This window comes from Nomascus leucogenys, chromosome 15 (genome assembly GCF_006542625.1).
Source record: "Nomascus leucogenys isolate Asia chromosome 15, Asia_NLE_v1, whole genome shotgun sequence".
Taxonomy (NCBI): Eukaryota; Metazoa; Chordata; class Mammalia; order Primates; family Hylobatidae; genus Nomascus; species Nomascus leucogenys.
The window spans coordinates 6069521-6096534 of NC_044395.1; the positions used below are offsets into that span (position 1 = coordinate 6069521).

At 48.3% G+C, this 27014-nt stretch overlaps 1 protein-coding gene across 4 annotated transcripts in view; it reads left to right on the top strand.

The window, feature by feature from the left end:
• Positions 1-7634: 7634 nt before the first annotated feature.
• Positions 7635-27014, top strand: part of KCNJ1 (potassium inwardly rectifying channel subfamily J member 1) — a 31311-nt gene continuing 11931 nt past the window's right edge. The window contains exons 1-3 of one of the 4 annotated variants that reach the window (XM_003253396.3): positions 7635-7835; positions 8336-8468; positions 24415-24584. Coding sequence is in view for 1 of the 4 variants with exons in the window: in XM_003253395.3 (XP_003253443.1) it covers positions 8439-8468 (30 nt within the window). In the remaining 3 variants the exon portion in view is untranslated. The remainder of the gene's footprint in view (positions 7836-8335; positions 8469-24414; positions 24585-27014) is intronic. The other 3 variants (XM_003253395.3, XM_003253393.3, XM_003253397.3) reach the window with 3 other exon arrangements.

Consider the following 27014-nt stretch of genomic DNA (forward strand, 5'->3'; position numbering starts at 1 on the left):
GCTGGACGGAACTTCTGTATATTCGTAACCCTTCCTATGCATTTATGCCTTATTATGTTTGTGACTGTCTACTCTTCTATAAGAGAATCAACTCTTAAAGGGCAAGGGCCATGTTTTATTTATCGTTGCAACTCCTAAAGTGCCTAGCATGCTGCCTTATATTTAGTAAGGCCCTCAAAAAGCTTTGGATGAATTAAATAGAATCATCCAAATTTTCCCTGCATTCAATTCAATTTTTTTTTTTTTCCAAAAAAGGCCTTCAACCTGGAATTTCTCACTGAGTGAGATGCTTTCATCTGCAGTGGCAGGCGAGGTTTCAGAGGGAAAGCATTTTTATCTCTTGCATGTGGCTTTCTCAAAACCTTTCCCTTGTGAGAGTATATAGCAATGTTCTTTCCTTCTTGCCATCTCAGTGGATTATCCAGTTCTCCGCTGTCGCAAACACATTTGGATTTTACCATCACTCTTTCATCAGACAGGAGCTTTCAAGAAAATCAGGCCTCAAAGGTAGAAGACCCTCTTCCAGCAGAGTCCCTCTGTCCTGTTCCGTTTAGGAGCTGGAGGGCCTGTTAGGTGATGTGCCTTGCTGCCAGTGGTGTCATCTGTATGGCTGCCCTTCCTCGATCAAAGAAAGGCATTCACAGGTCAGAATCTGTGGAGAGCGGTGGCCTGGGATTCCTCATGTATGGATGGGAAACAGCTTGTAGATTTGCGGCTACATGAAGCAAAGAGGCAACTCAGTCTCACTGTGTTTGAATACATGTCAGTGAGCTGGTTTTGCAAAACGCTTGAGGCTGTGGTGTTGAAGTCATGTATCAAGGAGACTCGCCAGTGGACACTGCTTGGCTCTTCCTGTCTGACTCTCGCAGCTGCCAAGCATGTTTTCCACATCACTAAACAAGACCACCTCTCCTTTGGAGCTGGAGTCAAGGAGAGGAAATAGTATCCACCAGAATAGAATCCCACCACACCGTCCAGATACGAGCATTGGTCTCGGAGTTGCATTTCTGAAAAAAGTCTCTGCCCTCAGCCAAATCTTTAGAGGGGCTTATGGGAAAAAATAGGGGGAGATGCCAAAAGGCAGGTGATGGTGACAGCTGTACCCTGAGGATTCATCCCTTTCCCCCCACCCAAAAGTGGATGCTGGGAGAAGATACCCCTGAGTCACTCAGCATTAGTTACTGCACCATTCTTACTTGGGGTGTGTTGGGGTGTGGGGGGGATTGCTACCACTCCCAGGGCTCCGGGAGCTGTGGTTCAGGTGAGTGACTGTGGTTCAGGTGAGCGACTGTGGTTCAGGTGAGTGACTGTGGTTCAGGTGAGCGACTGTGGTTCAGGTGAGTGACTGTGGTTCAGGTGAGTGACTGTGGTTCAGGTGAGTGACTGTGGTTCAGGGCAGATCAGATGCTCCTTCTGAATGGCGTAGAGACCCATGGTCAGTGCACGGCATAGAGATCCACCATCAGGGCGTTTGCTTCGTCTTGCCCCATTTCATTGTAAATTATTCAAAGATAAAAAGGGACTGTGCCTTTAAAATTTATTTTTGTTAAAGTAATCTACATATAACGTTTAAAAAGGCTCTTGTTCACATTATCCCCTCTATATTCCTCTCCACACTCCCATGTAGCTAGATCAGAAATTTTATTAGATCAATACTCAATGTTGCATTCCGATAACTCTAATATTGTTCACAGCTCAACCGAGTTAGGGTATTATAAGTACCTTTTCTCTCCTTTATAGCTGCTTGCATTTAGTGGAGTTAACAATGTTCTTCTTTTCTTATTTACATAGTTCTCTACATGTCTATCACTGATTCATCCTGAAAATCCCCTTCAGAACCATAAATACCCTCGTAACACATATGGGCAACTCAGTCTGTCCCATTTTCCTGAGAGGTGGCCACCTCTCCATGCTGGCTATTCTCGGGGCCAGCTGGGCAGGTGTTCTGCAGGGTGGCCCTTCACCATCACCCAGGCAAGCCCCTTTGCTTCTTGCCCGTGCGGGAGCCCCTGTGTCTGGGATTTCCTGTGTCCCACTATCTGGGGTTCTTCCCTTTCTTTGGTGGATGCATCTTCTAGTCATCTCCTAGGAAATGGTCTGGAAGAGGTCATTTGAACCTTGTATATCTGAAATGGTCTTTATTCCACCTGCACATTTAATTGAGGGTTAGGCTAGGTATAGAATTATTTTCCCTCAACATTTCAATTTGAAAATGCTCCACTGTTTTTCATAGCATCCTTTGTGGCTTTGGGGATTCAAGTGCCCTTTTGGTGAACAATTGTTCGTAATCATTGATGTGCAATATATTTCTCTTGCTTTATCTCCAACGTTTTGAAGTTTCATGAGATTGCCTTGATGTGGTTTACATTTTTTGTTTGGGGTTCCTAGTGGGCTCTTTCAATTTGGAATCTTGTGACCTTTCATTCTGAGAAACTAATATATATATATATCATTCTTCCATAATTTCTCCCTTCTATTTTTTCAGTTCTTTCTTTCTGGAACTTGTAGTACTGGTCTGGGTCCTCCAGGAAGGAGATGCCAGGACAGGATGAAACATGAGAGGATTTTGTTAAGGGAGATGGTGGTGAGAGAGTGTGGGGAGGAATCTAAGGGAGGCTGGGGGCTGGGGCAGCAAGTCTGACCCCTGCGAAGGAGAGAGGGAGGGAGGGTTGGAGGGTGCACCTCGTAGGGGACAGCTATCACGGAGCTGAAGCCCCATCAGAGAGCCTACCTCTTCCAAGAACTGGCCTGCCTTGGTGCTCTGTCTCCCTCAGTGACTAGGAGCAGCCCACAGAGTGTGTGCTTGGAGCAGAGGCTGTGGAGGGCCTCAGAAGCTGCAGCTGCAAGTTGGCCAGGTACGTTCTCATGGCTGCCACCTCCTATCATCCTGTGATTGCTGACTCTCCTGCACGGATTCTATCCTTTCCTTATCTTTTCTCTCCTATTATTGTTCCTTAACAAAGAATATTGGGAGATTGTCTTAGCTTTGTTTTCAGATCATTTTATCTGCTCTAATATTTAAATTTCCAAGTGCTCTTTCTTGTTCTCGGAGTCTTTTTTTCTAGCGTCTTGTTTGACATCTGTAATATCATCTTTTCGCTCTGAAGGTAGGTGAGGGTTTTAGACATTTATTTTGCCCCCTGCTGGGCCTCTACTTACTCCAGGTTTCCTTTCTGTGTTTGCCTTGACCTTTCTTTTTCATGGTGAAGCCTTTCCTCAAATGTCTGATAACCCTTGGCTGCCCGTCATTTCAGAAAGTGCCACTAGTCAGCTCATCGGAAGCTGTGAGGGAGAGGGCTGCGTTTGGTCCTGCCAGGTGGAAGAACACCCAGGCATCCGCACTAGGAGGTCTTTCCTCTCAGCCCATTGGATTTCCCTAAAGAGTCCTCCTACGCGGCTGGGATGAGGCACCTAGGTGCTGAGTAGAGGAAGGGGGTCATGGGTCAGTCATCCTGTATGCAGATTTTCCCACAACCCCCTCTCTCTAGGACATGCCTCGCCCCCCACCCTAAGTAATGCAGAACCCAAATCCACACCCTTCCTGGGTTTCTCCAGAGTCAACCTCAAACCCTAGGCTGGGGAGTCTGTTTCCTACAGGCACTTTCAACCGGTGGTCCTCTTTTTAGCCCCACACATCAGCTGTTCTTTCAGAGGCACCTGGCCCCTCTGTTGTGTGAATGGGAATGTGCCGCCTTCCTCTAAATCAGACAAACACCTGGAGATGCTTTTTGTTTATCTGAATGACTCCTGTTGGAATATTAGTCATGAATAGGATAGTAGATTTCAAATGTTCCAAACTTCTTTAAGAGAAAGAGAAAGAAAACCACCTGTTGACTCTGGTCTTCACTCAGGTCCAGAGGCGGGAGGCTCCAGGTCCAGTCTGAGGAATAGATGCTGGGCGCATAACCTCATCAGTGTTGGGAACCCGGCGAGGCTACACAGCACAGAGGGGCCGGACTGAATCAGAGAAAGAGGAGCTGGGCTGTCTTCTCATTGTCACATACCATTCCACCGTGGAGGACTCAGGCTGTCTCGTGGCTACAGGGGTAGTGAAGCAGCTGCCAGGCGCCAGAGCAGGAGTGGAATTTCTCGGTGAAGACAGTGGTTAGGAGGAAGGACTGAGAGTGCATCCCGCTGGGGTACTGGAAGGTGTAGGATTCCATCAGGGCAAACGCTATCATTTGCGCTTTAAGACTAGGATTTGTGGAACAGGGAGAATGCATCCCCTGCCCTCCCTGTTGCTTAGCAACAGGCCTCTTTCTCATTCCCAGCAGGTCCAAAAGGTCCCCAGCAGGTCCCAGTTTTGAAGATTGGGGGCAAGGAGTGGAGGATGAAGGTAAGATAACTCCCTGGTCTGCATAATAATGAGACATTCTGGCTCCATTGTGCAAAAGGTACCTGCCTTGCAAATGAATGAGGTAGTTAAAAAACTCTTCTCCCTGTTTGGGGTTTATTCTGTGAGGATGAATGCTTACCTGGGGGAGGCACATGTTTCTCTGTGTGTGTTTGTATTTCCACAGCTGTCTGCTGGATCACAAGAGTCAAAGACACACCTTCAGCCCACACCGGTGGGGAGGCTCAGAATGCCTGCCCCCTAGGGCCTCCATGCTGGACATCGGGTCAGGGAAGCCCCCTTTCCTGAGTTGTTCTGTGGGACTCCAAAGGGCCTCCTGCCAAGCTCTCTGACAGTTCACATCCCATCTGAAGAAACTCATGCACCAGTCCAGGGCCTCTGAGAAGCAGATGCCAAGAGGGGATGAAAAATGCCAAGATTTTGTTGAGGCAGATGCCCAGGTGAGGAAAGTCAGAGGGAGCCTGTCTGAGGAGTTTTCAGACCGGGACTCAGGGCAGACCCTGAGGGGAGGAGGGAGAGCAGGTTGGGAGGATGCGTCCTAGACTGCCGTGGAGTCTAAGGAAGATTCCATGGCCATGCAAGAGTGCTCCAGCCAAAGGCACCCTCAGAGGAGCCCACCTTTCCCGGGGACGGCCTCCCTTCATGTCCTCCTGTGCTCAGTCCCTTCAGCGTGCAGCCCCTTTGGGCTCGGACACTTCCTCTCCCTGCATTTCGTGGGCTGCAGGGCGAGTTCTCCTGGCATCCACACCCAGGCCTGCTCAGAGGTAGGGTTGGGTGAACCTGGGCCTTGGGAATATCCCACTGGGGGGATTGGGAGGCCTGCAAAGGTAGGTAGAGGGCCACACAGTGAGGGGTGCAGAAGAGAGGGCCTGTGGACCGAGGGGGTGAATGCAAGGATGGCAAGCAGCAGCAGGAACGGGCGTGCCCACAGGAGGTCACGTGTGAAGGGGGAAGGCCCGATTTAGCAGGAGCGTGGACTCCCCGCCTGTTGCTGTTTCCCCTGCCGTGTTGTAGCTCCCTAGTGTGGGTCTCCTCCCATCTCACTTCGCGTGGGAACCCTTCGGCAAGTGGCTTCACTTACACGTGTGTCTTGTTCTGTCTGGGCTGCTGTAACAAAATATCTGAGGCTGGGTAATTTATAAACCACAGAGAGTTATGTAGGCTGGAAGCCCAAGACCAAGGCACAGGCAGGTTTGGTGTCTGCCGAGGTCTTGGCCACTGCATCACACGGTGGAAGGCAGACGGGCAGAAAGAGGGCAAACACTGTGCCCTCACAGCAGAAGAGAATGAACCTGCTCCCTCGAGCCCTTTGATAAGGGCCCTAACCCCATCTGGAAGGGCTCCACCCTGATGACTTAATCACCTCCTAAAGGCCCTGCCTCTTCAAACTAGCTCATGGGGATTATGTTTCAATATATAAATTTTGCGAGACTCATTCAGACCATAGCAACCTACTATGTTCTTTTTCCTTATCTGTAATGGCTGGTTATGCTTATAAATGTTTGAAAGCAAAAGTGCCTTTTCCATGAAATTTTGCATCTGTTTCCATTTTATCCCCTCTCTGAGCATCATGGAGACTCAGCTGTCCCATGCCAGGGACTGGTGTCAGGAACCTGGCGTGTGGTCTCCAAGCTACGCTGCTGCTCTGATGCTTCTCATCTCTTTGACTCTTGAGCTGAGGTTGATCCCTCCTACTATCTTGTGTGGTGTTGAGTGGAGGAGGGGACAGGCAGTGAAGGGGCATGTGGCCAGCCCACAGTTACCCTCTCTTGCTTCATGCAAACCCAATCAATGCTTCGAGTGATTACCAGCTGTGAAGTGTGAGGAACAGTGGGAAGAGAGCAACTCAGGAGGGGTGTGGGGTAAGACCCCCTCTCTGTCAGTCTCCTAGTGGGAGATGGCCCTAGGTGGTGGGCTGAGGAGGAGGACAGAAGGCTGACACTCGGAGTAGGCTGGATTTCAGCCCTGTTCACTCAATGACCAGTGTGTTACATACATTATCTCTTGAGCTTCCCACTGCAGACTTCTGAGGTGAGAAGCTAGGTAACTTGCAGTTGGTAGAGCAGGGTCTCAACCCCATCAGTGAAGTGCAAAGTCTGTGATGTAAAGCTCTGCATTGCCCCGGGACCAGGGTGGCTGGTCAAGGGAAAGTCAGGTCAGCCTGACCTTCTAGGGCAGGAGTCCCCACACCTGGTCTGTGGACTGTTAGGAACCAGGCTGCACAGCAGGAGGTGAGCAAAGCTTCATTTGTATTTATGACCACTCCCCATCACTCACATTACCACCTGAGCTCTGCTTCCTGTCAGATCAGCAACGGCATTACATTCTCACAGGATCTTGAACCCTTTTGTGAACTGCGCATTCAAGGGATCTAGGTTGTACGCTCCTTATGAGAATCTAACGCCTGATTATCTGTCACTGTCTCCCATCACCCCAGGATGGGCCTGTCTAGTTGCAAGAAAACAAGCTCAGGGTTCCCACTGATTCTACATTATGGTGATGTTGTATAATTATTTCATCATATATTAGAATATAATATATAAGAATATAATATATAATATAATATATTAGAATATAATATATAACGAAATAAGGAATATAATAGAATATTATTTCATAGAATAGAATATTATTTCATTCTACAATAGAGTAGAATATTTCATTATTTCATTCTATATTCATTATTTCATTCTATGATATAGAATAGAATATTATATAACAGAATAGAATATTATTTCATTATATATTAGAATATAATATATATTAGATATATATAAGAATATAATATATAATGAAATAAGGAATATAATAGAATAGAAATAAAGTAATTTTTATAAATAAACACAGTAGAAATAAAGTTCACAATAAATGTCATGTGCTTGAATCATCTCGAAACCATCCTCCCCCACCACCTCCCTGGTCCATGGAAAAAATGTCTCCCATGAAACTGGTCCGTGGTGCCAAAAAGGTTGTGGACTGCTGTTCTAGGGCCACTGAGTGATTCACAGGACAGGAGACACTTGTGAGGGGCTCCTTGGGGACCCCTACTTCCCTGCCCTGTAACATCCAGCCCCATGTGCACACGTGTTCAACCTCATGCCTTTGACTTAGACACCATCGACATGGGCATACCGGCCTTCTGGTTCCATGCCAGGGTTCCATAAACAAATCCTTCTTAGGCAGCCTTGGTGGCTCAACACCTTTGGTATCTCACCCACTTAACTGCCACGCCTACTCCTGTTGGATCCGGTTATAAAGTAAACTATGTTCTTTGAGAGCTGTTGCATACAGATGAGTTGGCAGCCGGTCTGAGCTGGCCCACAGACTCATAAAATCAACAGGGCCTCTGGTACCCTCACCCAGCACATCCAAACTCTTGCATCAAAGGTGCAAGGGCTTGCTCACATCGAGAATCTGGCTGCTTTCTTGGAGACCGAGAAAATGAGTTTTTGTTTCTGCATTTACTCCAGCAATCCATGAGGTAAGAGGAGAAACACCTCAGTGTCTCTTTGTAGGAAAAAGAAGTTAATTCTTGTGAAAATTTAGACCTCTTTTTCCCCACCTCAAATCTAGGCAGACTTGTCTGTCCACTCCTGGGGGATAGATAGAAGCACGGTTTTAACTCAGTCACTGGATGCTTTTGATGTGCTGGTTACATGTGGATTGTTAGCTGTGAGTTACATCTTGCCTTCCCTGGGCCTGGAGGGCAGTAAGAATCTTTGGTTGCATCATGCCTGATTCCGAAGTCTTCTTTTGGTGGAAGAGATGTATGTAGGGTTTTCATCTCTGGTGGCGTCCTTTCAATTGGAGCAAGACCTTGCCTAGTCACACAACATCTGCCAAGCCTTTTCCATCTTTAAGGTAGAGGATCAAGGTGCTAGTGGGGTCTATTATGGAAAACATATATCAGGAAAAGGCAAGAGTTAGCAAGACATTTTTATTACCTTCACCCAGATGTCTTTCTTTCATTTTCTGATGTAGGACTTTATAGGAATTTTGCACCATTCTGAATGAACACATTTGGATTTCTCAACATTTGTTCAGCTCCCTAATGACTGTTGTGACAATTGCTCTATACCAGTGAATGCCAACTGTTTATCTCTGCTCTGAACAGGTATGGAGCCCCTTCTCCCAATATCTGTATCTTATAGATTTGCTGCATAGACACTTAAAGGAGTTGGTCTTTCGCAACCAGCAAGCTTTAGGAAAAATGATTGAATTTTTCTCCTTTTAGCTGGGCTTACAAAATGGAGCAAAACATAGTGATTGTGCTAAGGATCTGTTATGGACAGGGACTTGGCAGAGCCACTCACTAGATGCTTTTGATCTGGTGGTTGTACCTGGATTCTTAGCTGCGAGCTGCACGCTGCCTTCCCTGGGCCATTCCGTAGCCCTGGGGCTGGAGGGCAGTTAGAATCTTTGGTTGAATCTTTGGTTACATTGGAGGAGCTGCCCAGTCTTTGTGGGCTCCCTTCAGTCATGGGGTTGGCTTGTGTTGTCTTACTCTACACTGTTTAGTGTAAATGGATTCTCACTAAATCAGCTTCAGCTTTTAAGAGCATGATGGGGTAGGGATATCTGGGAACGTATGGGCCATCAGAAAAGCATTTTTTTAATACTCAAGTCACGAAGGTGGATTTCTTCTGTGTAAGGAGGTGCACCAAGTCAGTGTAGATGCAAGACTGCCCTTGCAAAGGAGCAGAGTATGTGAATTCCTTGTGAGTGGGTCTTGATCTTTAATACTGTTAGTGACTTTTGGCTTGCCTGATTTTTTTTGATATAAGAAGCTTGTAATTGCCAAGCATGCTTTGCTGTGAAGAGCTAAGGCTTGAAATTCCCCATGCACGTTCCTTTCCTTTCCTCAGTAATGTGTTCTTCTGTGCTAGCTTACGAGTCTACCCTGGACCTTGTCACAGTTCAGTGATTGTCCACGGATTCAGCTGTGACTCACATGCTTTGCCTTTTACTTGCTCCAGGGTTTCCATGCATTAAAGGTTTCCTGGTGCCCTCTCAGTGGAATTGCTTCTGGCCTGGCAGTTTGATCCTGAGGGTGACCCAAAGGTTCCTCACCTTGGCTCCACAATTTAAGATGCCAGTGATGACTATTGTTTTTCTTCTCTTCATTCTTGTCTTTCTGGTGACTATTATTATTATTATACATACAGCTTGTTTCTCTTCATTTGCCTTTCAACAAGCTTGTAATGAGAATTCGGTGTGTTTTGGATGCTAGGTCCTGGGAAACCACTGAATGGCTTGGGAAATGCTTTGCTCTGGAGGGCTGGCACTTGGGCTAGGGGCTATGTGCATGGAAACAGGCTGCCACACGCTAGTGGGAGAGATGCCATGATGAGTGGGGACTGCGACACAAAAACGTAGCTCATGGTATCATCACTGCCTGCACAGGAAAGTACATCATACTTTTCCTACAGAAGACCTCATGGAAGCATGATCCTAAATGCCCTGGGTGGGCAGGAAGGAGCCTACTGGAGGCAGGAGGAAGAACATTCTAGAACAAGGAAATGGCATTTACAAAAATATGCAAGCGTGAGAGAGAGCATGGCTTACACAGGGAATACCAGGCTGGTGTGGCTGAGGGTGGGTGGCCAGGCGAGGGGTGAGGGAAGCTGCAGGGTGCCATGATGAAGGACCTAGTATGTGATGCTGAGGAACTTGGGCAGTGTCCGGAAGGTGGTGAGAACCGGGGTAAGATTTTATTTACATTGTGGAAGGGTTGCTCTGCCTGCAAAGTGCAAGGTGGACTAGAGTAGGGTAAGACCAAGTCCGGGTAATCAGGGAGGAGATTACCAAGAGGCAGAAGGCACAAAGTCTGGTGGCTGATCAGCTGCAGAGAGTGATGGCAACAGGCGAGGATGAAGTGGAGCTCTGAAGCAGGAGCCAGAGACTCCCAAAGTCCACAAAAAGAGCACACATTGAATGGCACAGACCCTTTTCCTTCCACTCACCCTCCCACATTCAAGACTGTGATGACCTAGGCTCAAGCCAAAAGTATACAGAAAAGGGCCTAGGCCTTCCCAATCTGCTCTGTCTCCTGAAATATATGTGGTTCAGGAATAGTATTAGTACTGCTGTGAAACAGCAAAAAGTGGTTGGCTTGATTATGTGGTTCAGAAATCATCACGAACAAGCAGGGTGTGTGGAAATTGGAAAAAGAAAACAGAACAAAAACAAACATCTTCAAAAAAATGCTAAAGAAAAGAATTAGTGTAGAGACATATAAAAGACCCCTAGAAAAGTCAACAATAGGCCTGGTGCAGTGGCTTACACCTGTAATCCCAGCACTTTGGGCGGCTGAGGCTCATCTGAGGTCAAGAGTTCAAGACCAACCTGGCCAACGTGGAAAAACCTCATCTCTACTAAAAATATGAAAATTAGTCAGGCATGGTGGTGCACACCTGTAGTCCCAGCTACTTAGGAGGCTGAGGCATGAGAATTGCTTGAACCCGGGAGGCAGAGGTTGCAGTGAGCTGAGATCGTGTCACTGCACTCCTCCAGCCTGGGTGATAGAGTGAGACTTTGTCTCAAAAAAAAAAAAAAAAAAAAGAAAAGAAAAAGAAAAGTCAACAATAAACCTTATGGTCAAACCTTAAATTACCTTAAGGTCAAAGGTTGTTCCTTCCTCCAGGCAGGATCATTCTAAGCCATCCTTGCAGAAGATTGTGAAGGATGTGCAAAGTGTCAGCCTTTCTTGCCATTGCCTTGTCAGAGTCTGTGAGCAAACAGAAAAAAGAACGATGCCCTTACACATGAAACTCCCGGATTCTTTTTAGAAAAATAGCAGAAAGAAACCAAAAATAGTGCAGAGAACAGGTCGCTTCAAAACTATTGAGGATCCAAAGATGTTCTGCCCTAAGGAGTTGCTTCTCAACAACTGTTATTAAGGTCCTTAGCTGTCAAATATAAGACCCAACCCAAAAGCATTCCATTAAAAACCAGAGCATTGAAACACTAATTTTGAACAATCATTGTAAAGCCTCATCAAATCCAGCTCACTCATTGCAGGAATACACAACTCAAAGGCCCTAGGAAAAATGTGAATCTGAATTTTCCCAGCACTGTTTTGGATAAATAATTTCCTCTCTCAGAAGAAGCCTGTTGTTATTTTTCAAAATCGGTTCCCCAGTATGCAACAGAGTCTCTCTCTGCATGTGTGTATCTGCCCTGTGCTGTGTTCTGCCATTACCATGCTTTGTAAACTTTGCATTCTGGTTAGACGCATGTGACCCACCAGTGCTTCTAAGAGAAGATTCTTTTTGAATAATCCGTGAAATACAAGCCAGATTTTTCCATTTATTTAGAATTTCCCAATGTCCCTGCCCCTCCCTCTCCTCCAGTTGCACACACACCAGTGTTTCTTGGCTGGGATTCAGGAATTGTGTTTATTGGGGTCTACCAATGTGTCACCATATCCCCAGGGAGCAGATTTAAATATGCAACCTAACACAGTTGAAAGCAACAGGTTAATAATGTCTTTGCAGAGTTAAAACAGCCCAAGCTCTCTCAGGTGACTACCCCTAGGGGAAGCCTCATGGTTCGTTGCCCTTGATTAAATACTCAGGAGCTTTCTGGCTTTATCCAGATCTACCATTTGTCCTTGAGGAGCTCAGCAGAACTCAGCAACTGTGAATAACTGTTGTGGGTCTTTTCTCAGGAGAAGACTCTGTGAAGTGTGTGGCCCCTTGGAGTCCGAGTCCCGTGATGAGATGTTCAAAGAGATAAGGGTAATCCCAGACTCAGGCTGGAAAGTGCACGTGACCGTTCTGGGGATCAGGGTATTTGGATGCTGTTAAGGGAAGTGTTGGACCGCTGATGAATTATGCACAGAGTATGGGGAGCTTGAATCAGGTTCAGAGAGAAGCCACAGGCATGGGCTAAGGTCACCTTAGAAGACCTCTGGGAAGCCCCCGCTGTGCTGGCCTTAGTGAAGTGTGATGACACAGTCCCTATGCTGCAGAAGCTCCAGTCCCCGTGAGAGGATGAGTAGGGATGGCAGGTACAAGAGTGGCTGCATGACACATCAGCGAACTGGCAGAGCATGAGCACGTTCTAACCTACCAACCAGGCTCCCCGACCCAGTCTGCTTCTAGGGCAGCCCCTGGGGGGATGGAGGGGGATGTTTCCTCTCCCAATACTCCATCCCCTCAGAGGGAGTGGAGAAGGGGAGTCAGGAGACCCCCAGAGCGCTCCCCAGGACCAGGTCTGAGAGTCCTTTCCAGCATGGGTGTCTTCACTCCTAGTCCTGCGTGAATCCATTGTGCATGAGAATTCACAGCCAGCCTGGGCAATGCTCACCACTGAAGAGACAGGATGAGGTCTGCTGGGGACAGAGGCTGCCAGGGAGTGGAGAACACCCCGTGCCACACTCGGATTTTCTTCCCCTTCTTACTGATACACCTGCTCCTTTGGCTGGGTGTTTCCCAGCCTGAGGTGTTTACGGATTTGGATTTCTACAAAGTTGCCCCTTAAGTCTCTTGTGGCAGTGGGGAAAGGGGTGGGGAGACAGCGGGAGGATGGCACTGCAGCAAGGTGAGCGGCGCAACCCAGGCACCCAGCGCACAGCAGGCAAATCCCTTCCCACTCGGATGACCACGGCCACTGGGACCTGAAGCTGGGAATAAGCAGCCACCGGAGAAGCGCGCCTGAGAGCTGGGGGCTGAAACTGCTTTCTCATCTATGAAGGGGCTGGTTTTCTTATCCTCACTGAAGGCCACAGGAAATTCGACTTCAACCTCACCCGTTAGGATGTGGGTTGGAGATCAGGCAGTAGCTTGAGTTTTAGGGGTGTGGAGAGGCAGGAGTCCATTTCAGCGGGAAATGGACACAAACTTCTACAGACATGGAGCCTGCATCTATCTTTCTGGGAGGGGTTCCGGTGGCCGCTTACTGACAGGCAGCGCATGGGGCTGGCGTTTTTGGAAATCTTATCATAAGGCCCTCACTCCTGGGCTTGCACCAGGGAGACGAGCCCCAGTTATCCCGCTGTCCAGTGGCTCTCAGGAGCAGGGGTATGTTTCTGATGACAGTCACCTCTGGCTATCGCTCTGATTCTGCCTTTCTTCAGGTTGCCTGGGTCTATCCCATAAATGAGCCTGTGATCACTGGGTACAAGCTCCCTTGCAGCTTCCTTTCTCTCTGAGGTCCCAGGGATACCCGCTAGCCCTGCTGCTCACATCTTGCCTCCTCACTCGGCATGTTTCTCTTTCTGTTCTAAATGTCCCAGCTCATGCCCCTCCACGGTACCATCCCCATTGATCCCAGCCCCACTAGGGCCCCCAATCCTGGGTCTCAGCTGCCAGTGAATGCTGCAGCCCTGCTTCAGTTGCTCAGTCAGCACCCCACCACAGGAAAGCGCTGTGGGCGGAAGCTGGCGGCACCAGAGTTTCTGTCTTTGCCTGCTTAGCCATGTGGGTTAGGGAGCCCCAGGGGCGCCAACAGCCAGACCACAGGCGGGCTAATTTCCAAATGCAGACACGGTGAATGCCACCCATATTTCACCAGTGACTGGAGAGCAGATGCTGGGCATTCGTGGGCCCTGCGTGTGCCTGGGGATGGAGAGAAGGCAGGACACTTGAGGGAGATGCCAGTGCTGCCTCTGAGCTGTTGACGCTCCATGCCCTGGAGTTCACAAAAATAATCCTCTACATGGTGCATAGAGTGTTTTTGTGTTTTTTGAAGTATTACAGGCAGGCCCCAGCGACATGATCTTCACCTCCCAGATAGGGAAATTCGGAAAATCAGGAAAGGGGCTGGGCATGCCCCTGTCACATAGCTGGTAATTGGAGCTGGGTCTCTGGCCTCCAGGGCATTTTCCTCTGTGGTCACAGTTGGGTTTCAGAGTCACCTGGCCTCCACTTTTCTGAGCAGCTTCCTTCAGCATTTTCTTGTTCCCTCTGTGCTTGCATCCCGCCTGCCCCTTGGGGTCACCCTGTTTCCAGGCTATTGCGTCTCCAGGCCCCTTGGTCCAGCTGATGTGGATTACAAGGCCCACCCGTGAAGTGGCAGTGGGCTAATTTTCAATAATCCAGTTGGTGACTGTTCTTCAGAGAGCATCTTCTGGAATCTCTGGCTTAGTGACGGCACAGAGACTTCCTGAGTTCCTTAAGTCACGTCTTCCTTCCCTTAAGTCACTTCTTAAAAAAATCAATTCATTCCTACAAGAACTCACGTATGCATTTCACACAGTGGAACCTGTGCAGTGTCACGCACTTATGTCAGACAGCCATTGCCTCTCTTTTACATTGTCAGTATGGAATTCTTCACTGGAAACCTGCCACAGTGTCCTGCCGGCCTGTCAATCAACAGTTCTTCATGTCTCACTGAAGTCCCTCTTGCCGTAAATCCAAGTCATGTTTCTATAGTGTCGCTCATCCATCCGGATTCTCCCAAGCACTGCATCATTTAATCTGTACGATGGCCCTGGGAAGTAGATGGCATCATTGTCATCTGACAGATGAGAAATCCGAGGCCTGGCTCTTGCCCCGTCTGGGGCCAGGCCGGTGTCCTTCAGGGCGCCCCTCTGAAATCAATGCCGACCTCTCTGCGCAGTGCCCTCGGCAGGCGCCAGGGGGCGCTGCTGCCGGTAAGCAGGAGGCCCGGCGGAAGCGAGTGTGCGCCTTGCCGCGCCTCCTCTCTCCCTTGCGCGTTGCTGCCCGCTCCGTCTGCAGCACCAGTGCCTACTTACGGGTACTTTTCAAGGTCACTTTTAGTTACTGTTTCTTTCTAAGTCCTTATCACAATCTATAATTACTCTGTTTATTTGGCTCCTTTTAATTTCCTGCCCAGCTCCCCCACTTCCCTGGGTCTTGTGAAGGTCGTACCCCAGTGCCCAGCACAGGCGGCTCCCACTACAGATGCCCTGACAGACGCAGAAGGGAGGGCGAGCCAGGAGAGGGCACGCAGGGAAGGGAGGTGAGGAGGGAGGGCCAGCCTTACCCCCAGACTTTCCTTCCATTTCCCTCCTGCCTTAGACATCAGAATTCACTCATCTTCTGGGCCAGATCTTTAGGGAACTTGGGGTGGAGACATCAGGTTAAGTCCTGGGTTCCTGGCGGGCGCGGTGGTTCGGGCCTGTAATCCCAGCACTTTGGGAGGCTGAGGCAGGATAATTGCTTGAGGCCAGGAGTTCAAGGCCAGCCTGGGTAACCTAGTGAGACCTCATCTCCACAATCAATACACTAGCCGGGAGTGGGGCACTTGCCCCAGCTACTCGGGAGGCTGAGGCGGGAGGATCCCGTGAGCTGCGGAGGTAGAGGCTGCAGTGAGCTATGATTGCACCACTGCACTCCAGCCTGGGCAACAGAGCAAGACCCTGTCTCAAAAACAGCTGCGTTCCTACCCCAGTTCTGCCTCATATGAGTTCTTTAAATTCTCTAAACCTCAGTTCCCTTCCTTGTCAAATAGAGAAAATTAGACCTACTTCATGGGGTCACTGTGAGATTGAATGAAATAATTTCTGCCAAGCCCCTACCACAGTTGCTGGTACATGACAGAGATTCAACAAGTGTCTGCTCCTTTTCCCCTGTGATAATTCCATGCCTAGAAGGGACCGACGATCTAACCCCAATCCTGTAGAGTGAAATCAACGCTTTATGTGCCTTCAATCACATAAGAGGGGTGACCTGCCTGGTGGGATGAGGGTCTGGTAGCAAATACACTACCACCTTTCAGGTCTGTGCCAAAGAAAGTCACATGGGAAAGGATGAGTTGTAATGAGTTTCTGCCAATAATTAAACCCAAGGTAGACACATAGCTACGCGCTGAGTCCTATAGTAGCCTAAATTCTAACCTTCTAGCTCTGTGTTTGGTCTCCTCCTCTAGACACTGGAAATAATAATGCTGTCTATGTCATAGAGTGACATAGACACTCAGTAAACTACTGAGTTTACCCCTGGAGACTGCCTGGGACACAGTAAGATCTGTTAATGTCAGTGATTTCTGGTCCATGGATGAGAAGGAAAATTATCCTGACTGAACTAGTTTCAAGAAAACTTTATGGAACATTTATTATTGGCCAGCCTCTTTTAAATATCTTGTCTTCCTTCACCTTCAAATCACTCTGAAAAGTATGCGCCCTTCCCATTTTTCATTCATTCATCCATTCACTCTTTCAACAAACCCTAGCTGTTGCCATGGAGACATGTGCCATTTGAACAGTGGTTAATCGTCAATCAAATATGGTGGTGCAGAGTTGACATTTAACTGTTCTTACCTGTTTTTAATGGTAGGGCTCACGGCTGTGTTGCGAACCTCCTTAAGGAGTGGATGTTTTTCTCTGGGCACTTCTGCTTGGTCTGTGGCATGCATTACCTTGTCTCTTCATTCTTAGCTGCTCTTCGTTGCCAGTGTTCTTTGCCTCTGCATCCCTTCTCATCCCTCCCGATCCCTCGCCATCCCTCCCCATCCCTCACCTTCCCTCCCCATCCCTCCCCATCCCTCACCTTTCCTCCCCATCCCTCCCCATCTCTCCCCATCCCTCACCTTCCCTCCCCATCCCTCCCCATCCCTCCCCATCCCTCACCTTCCCTCCCCATCCCTCCCCATCCCTCACCTTCCCTCCCCATCCCTCCCCATCCCTCACCTTCCCTCCCCATCCCTCCCCATCCCTCCCCATCCCTCCCCATCCCTCCCCATCCCTCCCCACCCCTCACCTTCCCTCCCCATCCCTCCCCATCCCTCCCCATCCCTCCCCATCCCTCGCCATCCCTCCCCATCCCTCACCTTCCCTCCCCATCCCTCCCATCCCTCACCTTCCCTCCCATCCCTCCCCATCCCTTCCCATCCCTCACCTTCCCTCCCCATCCCTCCCCATCCCTCCCCATCCCTCCCCATCTCCCGCCATCATGGACCTTCTCACATTCCCTTTGCCCACTCTATTTTATCCACATTTTCTTCAGTTTCTCCGAGCTCTTGCACAGGGTTTAGCTGCTCTTGCACTTTTTAAAACTTTTAAACCCTTTACTAAGCCAATAAATGCTAAAATTAGGTAGTTTTAAAAAATGTAAATGAATACCCAGAAATACATTTTTATGTATGGTTTCAGGCACAATATTGAGTTCAAAATACGTGAGATCTATGTGCTATTACTCACTAGAAAATCTAAGCTTAACTTAAAAAGACAAGAGGGGGACAACGCTCCCAGTTGCATCCTGAGCCAATGCACAGGCACTCGTCCCTGCTGCCTGTCAGCATTGGCACTTATGAATCCACCATGTGCAGTGTCCACACAATCCCTGGATGTTTGCTTGGTCATTAGTTCAGTGAGCAAGTGAAAAACTAGCTCAGCTACAACTTAGAGAAAAATAGCGTCTCCCTCCCCTGGCCTTCTCTGTTTGGAGAGAGCCCCAAGGCCCGGTGAGCATTGTTGGGTATAACATAGGGATGCAGCTGACAGGTCCCTGCACTTATGGCACTCCCAGCCCAGGGGAGGGCATGGACCTTGGTCAAGAAATATTTCTAGAGTCTCTACTGTGGGTCCACATGCTGGGTATTCAGAGGAAGGCAAGATGGGCTGCTGTCCTGGAGTGTGCATTCTGTAGAGGGGAGATCAACAACAAGTGAACGCATCACCAGCAGGGAAATAAACAACCAACCTGACAGCCACTCTTGATAAGAGATGGGAAGAAGCCAAGACAGCATGGAGTTCCCACTGGAGCAGCGGGTGCTACCTTAGATTGGATGCTGAAAGGCTCTCGAAGAAGGTGGTAATGGAGCTAGGTCCCTAGTGACATGCAGCAGCCAGACATGGGAAGACCTAGAGCAGAGCAGCCCTGAAGGAGGAAGCAGCAGGTGCCGAAGCCCAGGGCAGGAGCTGCGCCGCACGCTTGCAGAGCAGAGGGGGTGGGAACATAGTGAGATAGGTGACAGAGCGTATGACTTTGGGCTGTGGAGTGTGGCAGAGTCCCGGCTATATGGGGCCTTGAGGTCATCAGAACAAGGGGAAGCTGAGAGAGGTCTCAGCAAGGCAGCAGTGTGATCCCATTTTCAGGACTCCTTCCTCACTCTGATGGTGTGGACTGTATTATAAGGAGGAGAGAGAGGTGGTGGACAGATCAAGGAGCAGGCGAGTTTTGTAGCCCAACCAAGGAATTATGGTGGCCTGGCAGCAAAAGAGATGAAGAGAAGAGGATAGACAGGTCCTGACTATATTCTTTAGAAAGAGCAGACAAGATTTGCTGATGGATTGCATGTGAGGGTGAGAGGAAGAAAAGAATTAAGGCTGAATCAAGGTTTCGCTTGACTCAGGAGTGGGTGTGCCATTGACAGAGCCGAGGATGATCTGAATTGAACAAAATCAATATAAAATCAGTTGTATTCAGTGCTAAGAAGGAAAAGAAGATAGTGGTAGGAAATCTTTTAGAGTAGGAATTTCAGTCCAAGATGCCTATGCCCAGATGTGCTGTCCCCGTGTACATCACACGTGGAGCTGCCCCTCCCCTGCTCCCTCTTCTGCGGTCCTCTCTCTGCCCTGCACTCTGAGGGTGCACATGCACCTCTCACCCCAGCCTAGTGGCCATGGTACCTGCAACCCTGGCCAAGAGCTTTCAGAGAAAGGATCATGCCAGGCGTCCATCACCAAGCCCTGTGCCCTGGCTGCCTCTGGGTCTGGAAGGCTGGTCATATTAACCTCAGAGGAAATTCAGTTGGTCTGGCACAATTGCATCCTCCTCGTCTAACCTAATCTCATCGTTTCATGGGCACCCTTTTTCTCGCTGATCCACAGCCTTTCACCACTTCATTAATTTGTCCCTAGCAGCTGGATAAACAGTCTTCTCCCTCAGGGCCTCGTGTACACAAAGATGCTTCTGACAGGCCCCTTGAAAGCAGCTCAGAGCCTGCTGTCTTTTCCCATCCGGAAGTTCTGGTGGGAGAGCCTTCTTTAAGAGGCTCCAGGAGGGGATGAGGGGAGGGAGAGAGAAGACTTCCCAAGACCTGGCAAGAGCCGCGAGCAGGACTATGCATCCTTCCCGCATTTCCTCTGCAGCTCACACAGGCACAGTGGTACCGTACTTGGGTCTGGCAGGTGAGAGCTGCCTGCCCAAATCCAGATCTGGGAGTTAAAACTGAGTTCCCCAAGTGCCAACTCAGTCTTTGGCTGTCCCAGTCCTGATCTCTTCATCAGAGCCCCTCAGCCCTGCTAAACAAGGAAGGAAGCTGGCATTTATTGTGGCTTTCCCCATACCGGATCCTCTACTGGGCCTTCCCACATTTAATCCTATCTCAGCATTGGGAAACAAATTTCCTTATTTCCATGTTCATGGAGGAGAATGTTCAGGTTTAGAGAAGCAAAATAACTCACTCTGATAACAAGTGGAAGAGGTGGCGTTTAAGCCCAGCTCTACACCGCCTTATAGCCTATCCCTTCACTACTTTCAAGGCACCTGTGGAGCCCCATCTTTGCTTTGCCAACCTCATTTGCTGGCTCTTTGCAATAATGTCTTCAATCTTAATGCTGATCACAGCTTGGACCTCACACCCTCTGTGTGCCAGGGAGCCAGCATTTTGGTTAGTACTAAGCCCAATTTTTAATCTCATCACGATTCCTAGAGGGCTTCCTTCTATCCTCTTTTCTCCATCTGCTCCAGTGAAGCTCAGGGGGCCTTGGCAAGGTGGGAAAGGTCAGGACTCAAATGATGTTGGGGAAAAAGAATAAACCCATCACTGAAAATGGGTACAATTATTGGAAATGTGGGAGGGTAAGAAAAGCGAATCAGGAAGACAGCATATCCAAAACAACAAAAAAGAAAAGAAAAGGAAAGAAAAACTGTAAACAGCTCACAATGAGCTCCAGGGGTTTTATTGCTCTTTACGTTTCTTAGCAACTATTTTTTGTTTGTTTTCCAGGCTTAATCGATTACACTGAGAAATTAGCTCTGTAAAATCCCCAGGTGAGCTGCTGGGTCATGCACCAGTAAGCTGCAGAGCTGGAATGCAAGCCTGACTCCAGACATGGGTTTCAAGGCCAGAGACTCAGTGGGGAGCCTGCACCTGCGCTCCAGCTAGACCACCTCGTTTCTTTTCATAGGAATTAGTACTCACAACACACCAGGGGCTTCAGTTTCTTTCCCCAAACCCATCATGCCTCTATGATACTTAATAAGATCTAGGTTTGGCCCTGCAGGTGTGTCATCAAACAGATCATTATGATTTGTGCTAATCCAGATTCGGATGTTGAGAGGTGGTGACTGGGGACATTCTTTGTAGCTTTCGATAGCGGCCCTTATTCAGGAAGTACACAAGGAACATCCAGCCCTGCCTTTGAGAAAGAGTCCAGCCTCTGGATATGCACAGTGGGAGGTTTCTGTCATTCTCCTGTGAGTCTTTGAATGTGGACTCCACACAGCTCTGTGCCCTGTTGTTACCCAAGAAAGCAGCAAGGTCCCCATCCCAGTCACGTTCCATCCTTCTCTCTCCTTGGTGTATGTGGCGTGGGTGGGGGGCAGAGGGAAGTAGTGGCACGGGGGAAATGTGGGGCAAGGAGGGGTTTTGAATGGGCCCGTGGGGCTCTGGCTTGTCTGTGAGGTCATGCTGAGTCTCTGGAGGGGCTGGCTCAAATAGGAATTGAAACATTTGCGCTGCTGACTCCAGGAATACAACAAGGGGTATGGGCAAGGAACAAAATGCTCAAGAACATTCAAACAAAAGATGTGCTGAAAGAAGGAGAAAGAGGGAGAAAAGAAACCGAGCTCCCAGGAGAGCCGAGAGAGGGAGCTCTTGCTTGGCTGGTGCAGGAGGGACCCTGTGAATTTCCTCCCACCCCACAGACCTGCCCTCTGGCACTGAGAGGTGTGAGGGACTTCACCCTGGAGCTGCTAACCCAGGATCATAACCGAACACCGCTCTCAGACCTGCGGATCCCAGGTGCAGGTGGATGGGTGGGTGGGTGGGTGGGCGTGAGGGCCCACGGCCCAGCCTGGACCGCTTCACCCAAACACACCTGGGCAGCAGCAGGGAAGAGCTTCTCCTGTAGACCCTGGGAGAAGAGACATCTCCCACACCAGCAGGGGTTCTGTTTAGCAGTGAGGGTGAGCAGAATAATACTTTCTGTACTCCAAGCTCTCGTGGCAAAGAAAATCATTTTGATGGTGGTGCCTTCAGGATCACAGTAGCCACTTGCTAGAGAAGGTAGGTGCGGAGTTCAGCCGAGGTTCCAACAAGGGCCTAAAGGCATGGGGAAGTGGGGTGAGAGTCGAGGGGAAGTGGGTTGAGACTGTACTGTGTGACAGGCACTTTACATGTGTGTTTTTTCTATCCCAGCTTTATTGCAATGTAATTCTCATAAAATAAAACCCACTCATTGAAGTGTGGAAGAGGTGGTTTTCAGTGTATTCGCAGAGTTGCACAGCCATCATTACAATCAATATCAGAACATTTTCATCACCCCCAAAAGAACCTGGTGCCCATTAGCAGTCACTCCCTATCCGCCTCTTCCCCAGCCCCTGGCGGCCACCAGTCTAACTCTCTTTCTCTGTAGATTGGCCTATTTTAACATCTCATCTACATGGAATCATACAATTTCCGGCCTCTTTCACTGGCCAAATGTTTTCCAGGTCCATCCATGTTGTAGCATCTACCAGTACTTTATTCCTTTTTAGAGCTGAATAATATTCCACTGTATAGATATGTCATATTTTATTTATTGATTCATCAGCTGATGGACATCATCTGTTTCCAAAGCTTCCACTCTTTGGTTATTATGAATAATGCTGCTATTCACATCCTCATTTTTATGTGGATATGTGTATTTCTCACTGAATCCCCATAACAACAAAGGCACTAGAATCATCAATGTAGTATGGAAAAGTGCAGCTCAGAGAGGTTAAGGAACGTCTTTGAGACTGAAACGCTTCTTTTGATTTGGCTTGATTTTGATAGAATGGCAAATAAGCGGAAATAAAGTGGAATTTAATTTTACCTTTTCCAGGTCATTATACACACCACTGAGTGAAAAGAAACAAGGAAAGGAATGAGAGAAAGTACGTCAGCAGGTCTATTGTAGGCACCACCGGCCTCTCCTGGGAGGTGGGTCTCAGTGAGGGCCCTGATCTTGCCTGCCTTGGCATGGCTTTAAGGTCTAGGGGGATGTCCCCCTTCCTGCTTGTCCTCCTTGTTTCAGAGGCAGACACGAGGATTGGTCAAGAGCAGTTCAAGACATTTGCTGGAGGACGCAGCTGGGAAGTCTCCCGGACAGCGTCCTGTTCTGAGAGGGCTCCTGGGTGTGCTCTGCCCAGTAATGAGGACGGGGGCATGCTAAATGCCAGCAAGAAGAGCCCCAGTGAGAAGACTCCAGCATTTGCTCAAGGGCAGCTTTATGGCATGGAACAAAGGGTCACCGAAGCTGCTGGCTCTGCTCCCTCTGGCTCCAGGGCTTTCCCAGAAAGCATTTGGACATGGGAGGGTGGGTGATGACGTGCCGCTCCATTAATGTAACTCTGATGGCTTGGCAGAACCCAAGCCGAAACTGGTAATCATTGACCCTTTGAGGGTCAATGATACCTGTGGGGCATAGCAACGGAGTCAACAGAAATGCTGGCTCTTCCAGTAATCCACTACCCTAGAGCCTGGCTCTTCTCACCTCCTTTCTGAGAAGCCAGATGCTATTGCAGCCTGCACAGTAGCAAGAGCAGCCCAGGATTAAAGGCCTCACAGATAGGGGCAAGATTGCCTCCTTTCATTCAATACATGGCAGGAGCTTGAAGGAGAAACTACAGTTGCACATAGTATGACTCAAAGTATTAATAGCTTGATCACGTTCTATGTCCAAGTGTGATCTAAGCTCTTTCTATCCATCTGTAAGATAGATATGAAAGCCCCCAGTTTTCAGATGAGGAAACTGACACACTGAATACCCAGTGTTGGAGCCAGTAAGTGACTGACTTCAGAGTCAAACACTGGAAGCCCACTTCTTAAATCTTACCCCATAGGCCACTTGTTGGGACTGGGACAGAGAAACTTCAAACACGCTAAGGTGCGGGCCTAGAAGGCATCCAAATCCCCCTCCAAACCCAAGCACCTGGTGCTCTGTGCCTTAGATCTTGCATGTCTGTGGAAGCTGGGCTACACCAGCCTTCTTTGCCTCATTCAACATAATGAATACTAGTCCCCGAGTGTCCATACTCAAGACATTAGTTGAATTTTTTCCATTTTATAAATTGTCAAGGTTGGGCATCCTATATATTTTCTTTAAAACAAAGTGTACTTTCTTGTTGCAGACACTCAGTAAAGCATGTTCAGGCCTCCTGTCAACATGGAATCCATTCCTTTCTGGTCTGGAAAGACTGAGTTGATTTAATACCAACCCAAACCACAGAGAACTAGAAGGGTCAGACTAATAACAGGATCTCTGCACACATAATAGCTACAACTTTTTAATAAACACTGAAATTCCTTCATTAAACTCCGGTGCCATTTGAGGTGGGTGGCTGAATATGAGACTTAAGAACAGTTGCATTACAGATGTACCCGGTTTTTAGAACAACCATCTCCTCCTCAACACACATACAGGATAAACAAGTGGAAGAATGATTATTTGATTTGCAAAAATTATTCTTCACTTTATAAAACAATCCACTCTGGGGTTCCTGTAAACCTCTACTATCCTAATGCATAGGTAATATGATTCACCATACACAGTTCCTGTCTACATACATCTTTTGAGAATATACAGTGATTTCAATATGGAATTATATGTCTAGATGTGTACAATGATATTTTCAATGCAGCGGTGTTCTTTTTAATAGTAATAAGAATAAAACGACCATGAGAATAGGAAAGACTGTGAATCATTGTGTTAACTTAATTTTCAATCCTAATTTCACTAGAAACTAGAATGGACTAGTTAGGGAGGTGTGGCCTGAGTGTGTGGTAGAGGTTTGAGAACTTGGGTTAAAGTTGAGTCCACCAGAGCCCGAGCTGACCTTTCCACCTTTGCTGACGTGGAGGGTCCTGTGTGTTCCTGGTCCAAACTGACTGAAGTTTCACCCTGGCTTCTGGGTGGGCCTGTCCTCTGTCTCCAGACAGTAGCCATGTGTGTTGTATTTAACCAGGTTTCTTCTCTACTGTGCCTTCATCCCCATCCTGGGCCCTGACAAAGACAGTGTGACAAGTTCTGAGCCCCACAGGTGGAATCCCAAACCAAGCAGCTCTTGCTGGTCACCCCAAGATCTACTTATACATGAAGTTTTGAAAATCATCTCCTGAACCTCTTCTTACACAGGTGAGTGGCTTGATTTTCAATAAGCAACTGTTGGACACCCCAGGCTACAAGAAAGCTAGGTAAGCATTTGGTTATGCAGAACCTCTTAAGCAAAGGCTGTGGGACCTAATCATTTGCCCTTGCAGGTTCTGCAAGTACTGAGTCCCACCACCAGCATCAGAGAGTGGTGTTAGGCTGGCATTGCCCTCTCCACAGCCCCTTTCAAAAATCAAGCACTTTGAGTCATTTACACCTTCCTATATCTGTTTATTTCCCTGACAGATACCTGTTGAGCCTCTGTTCTCTGCCTGGTGCTGGGGTAGGCAGGGACTGGGGACATGGCAGCGGAGGAGACAGCACAAAAGTAAATGTATCAGTTAAAATTACTGTTCATACCACAAATGAAAGGAAAGCATACAGTCAAATATTGCAAGGAGAGGAAACTTGATTTAAATGGGGAGGGGGATCTTCTTCCTTCTTTGAGAAACTGACATTTAAATGTCTTTCTGAGAAATGACATTTAACTTGAAGTCAAGAAGTTGGCAAGGGGGTGGGGGTGGCGTGGGGGAGAGTAGAACGCCAAGGGTTTCCAGCTGAGGAAATAGCAGGTGATGCAGGCCCAGAGAGGTTAAACGACCTGCTCCAGCCTCTACGGTTGGAGGCGGGGGGGCCTCCGATGTGTCCTTTTGCCTTTGTATCCGCAGCCTGCTTCCTGGACGTGACCTCAGTACTGACTCCAAGGTCAACAGCTTTGCCCTCTGCTAGAGCAGTGAGTGTATGGGGCTGGGTCATCGTCACTGGCAGGTTTTCCTTATCCACCAGGTGGTGGGTTGGCGGGCGGGCAGGAGGGGTTGGGGGTTTGCCTCCTCTTCCCACAGGAGCCATTGTCATCACACCAAACTTCTGCCTATAGAAGAAGTCGCAACACCCTGTAGGGGTCTACAGATGTCCCTAAATGTAAAATGTCACTCCCACAACCTCAGGTCGTTTGCTTATGCCAGGACAATTCACGGAAGCTTCCAGAAAAAAAAAGCATGATGCTGGACTGTGTATCTTCAGCTGCTCTCATGGCTGCTTCTCAATTCTGTTGACATTGTAACCATTTCTAAACTCTGCCTGGCTCTACCAGGCCCCTCTCATGACATCAGGGCCTATGGCCTTCTCCTCCAACACACATCCTCAGATCCAACCCAGGGTACATGCTGCCCTCTCCATCGAGCCCTCTCCTTCCTCCTCTTGTAGTGCTTTTGTAGATGCTGCAAAACCCCAGAAAACTGTCCCCTCCTGATCCTTTTATGCTCACTATCTAAAAAGGTTTGGACTCTTGCTAGCTCTCACCCTCTTATGTGATCACTCACACAAAGCAAGGAAATGTATAGAAAACCATTCCTGGCGCAGAGTAAGTTGCTGCTGAATAAATATTTACTTTCCCTCTACATTGTTTACCAACTGTGTTACATATGCTTTAGGGCTTAAAAGCAAAGACTTGTCACTTGGGAAGATCTAGATTCTTCTAATCTTTGCTCTTTGGGCTTTCTGCTTTGTGACCTTGGATAAGTTGCTTAACTTCTCTGAGCCTCAGTTCCCAGCCTCCTAGAGTTACTATGAGTTTAAATCCAACAACACCTTTAAGAGATTTTGCATCCGTGCCTGGGATGACACTACAGGCCTTTGGGGGCCCAGAATGCCACTACTCCAGAGGGGCACCGCTGGCATCGTGCTCCAGGGGGCGCTGTTCACTGAGATTGCCGCAGCGTATGTCTCCCGCAAGGGGCAGCAGACTACAGAAGCCCTCTCTGGCCATCTTAATGGCCATTCCACACCCTCTGGAGACTGTTATCAGCTCCAGCCTTTTTCTTCATTCATCTGTGCTTTGCACTTCCATTTTTACCTTGGTTTACCTTCTCAACCCTGGCTCAACCCACTTATGTCCAATAAAGCAACACTTTCCCTTAAAGTGCAGTACTCTCTGAAGTTTAGAAGAGAAAAATTCTTAGAAAATCTCTAGTATAGCTAAGTAGCTCCCATTGTGTGGCAGTGAGTTTCTCCTGTCCCCTAGGGTGCTCCAGCTCCTTGTCACTGTTCCTCACAGCCCCTGAGGATGTGCTGCTCTCTCTTTAAAACTCTGAACGAGGAGGGACCAAGTGCTTCTTTTGGTCTTTCTCCGTATAGCTGAGACATGCTAGCATTTCTGAAATATCTTAAGAAACTATTATGAAGAACAACAGGAAACAATATTGGAAATACAGTCGCCAGGCGTGGTGGCTCACACCCATAATCTCAGCACTTTGGGAGGCCGAGGGAGGAGGACTGCTTGAGGCTAGGAGTTCAAGACCAGCCTGGGAAACATAGTAAGACTCCAGCTCTACAAAAACAATAACAACAACAAAATCAGCTGGGTATGGGGGTGCACACCTGTGGTCTCAGGTAATTTTTTTTTTTTTTTTTTGA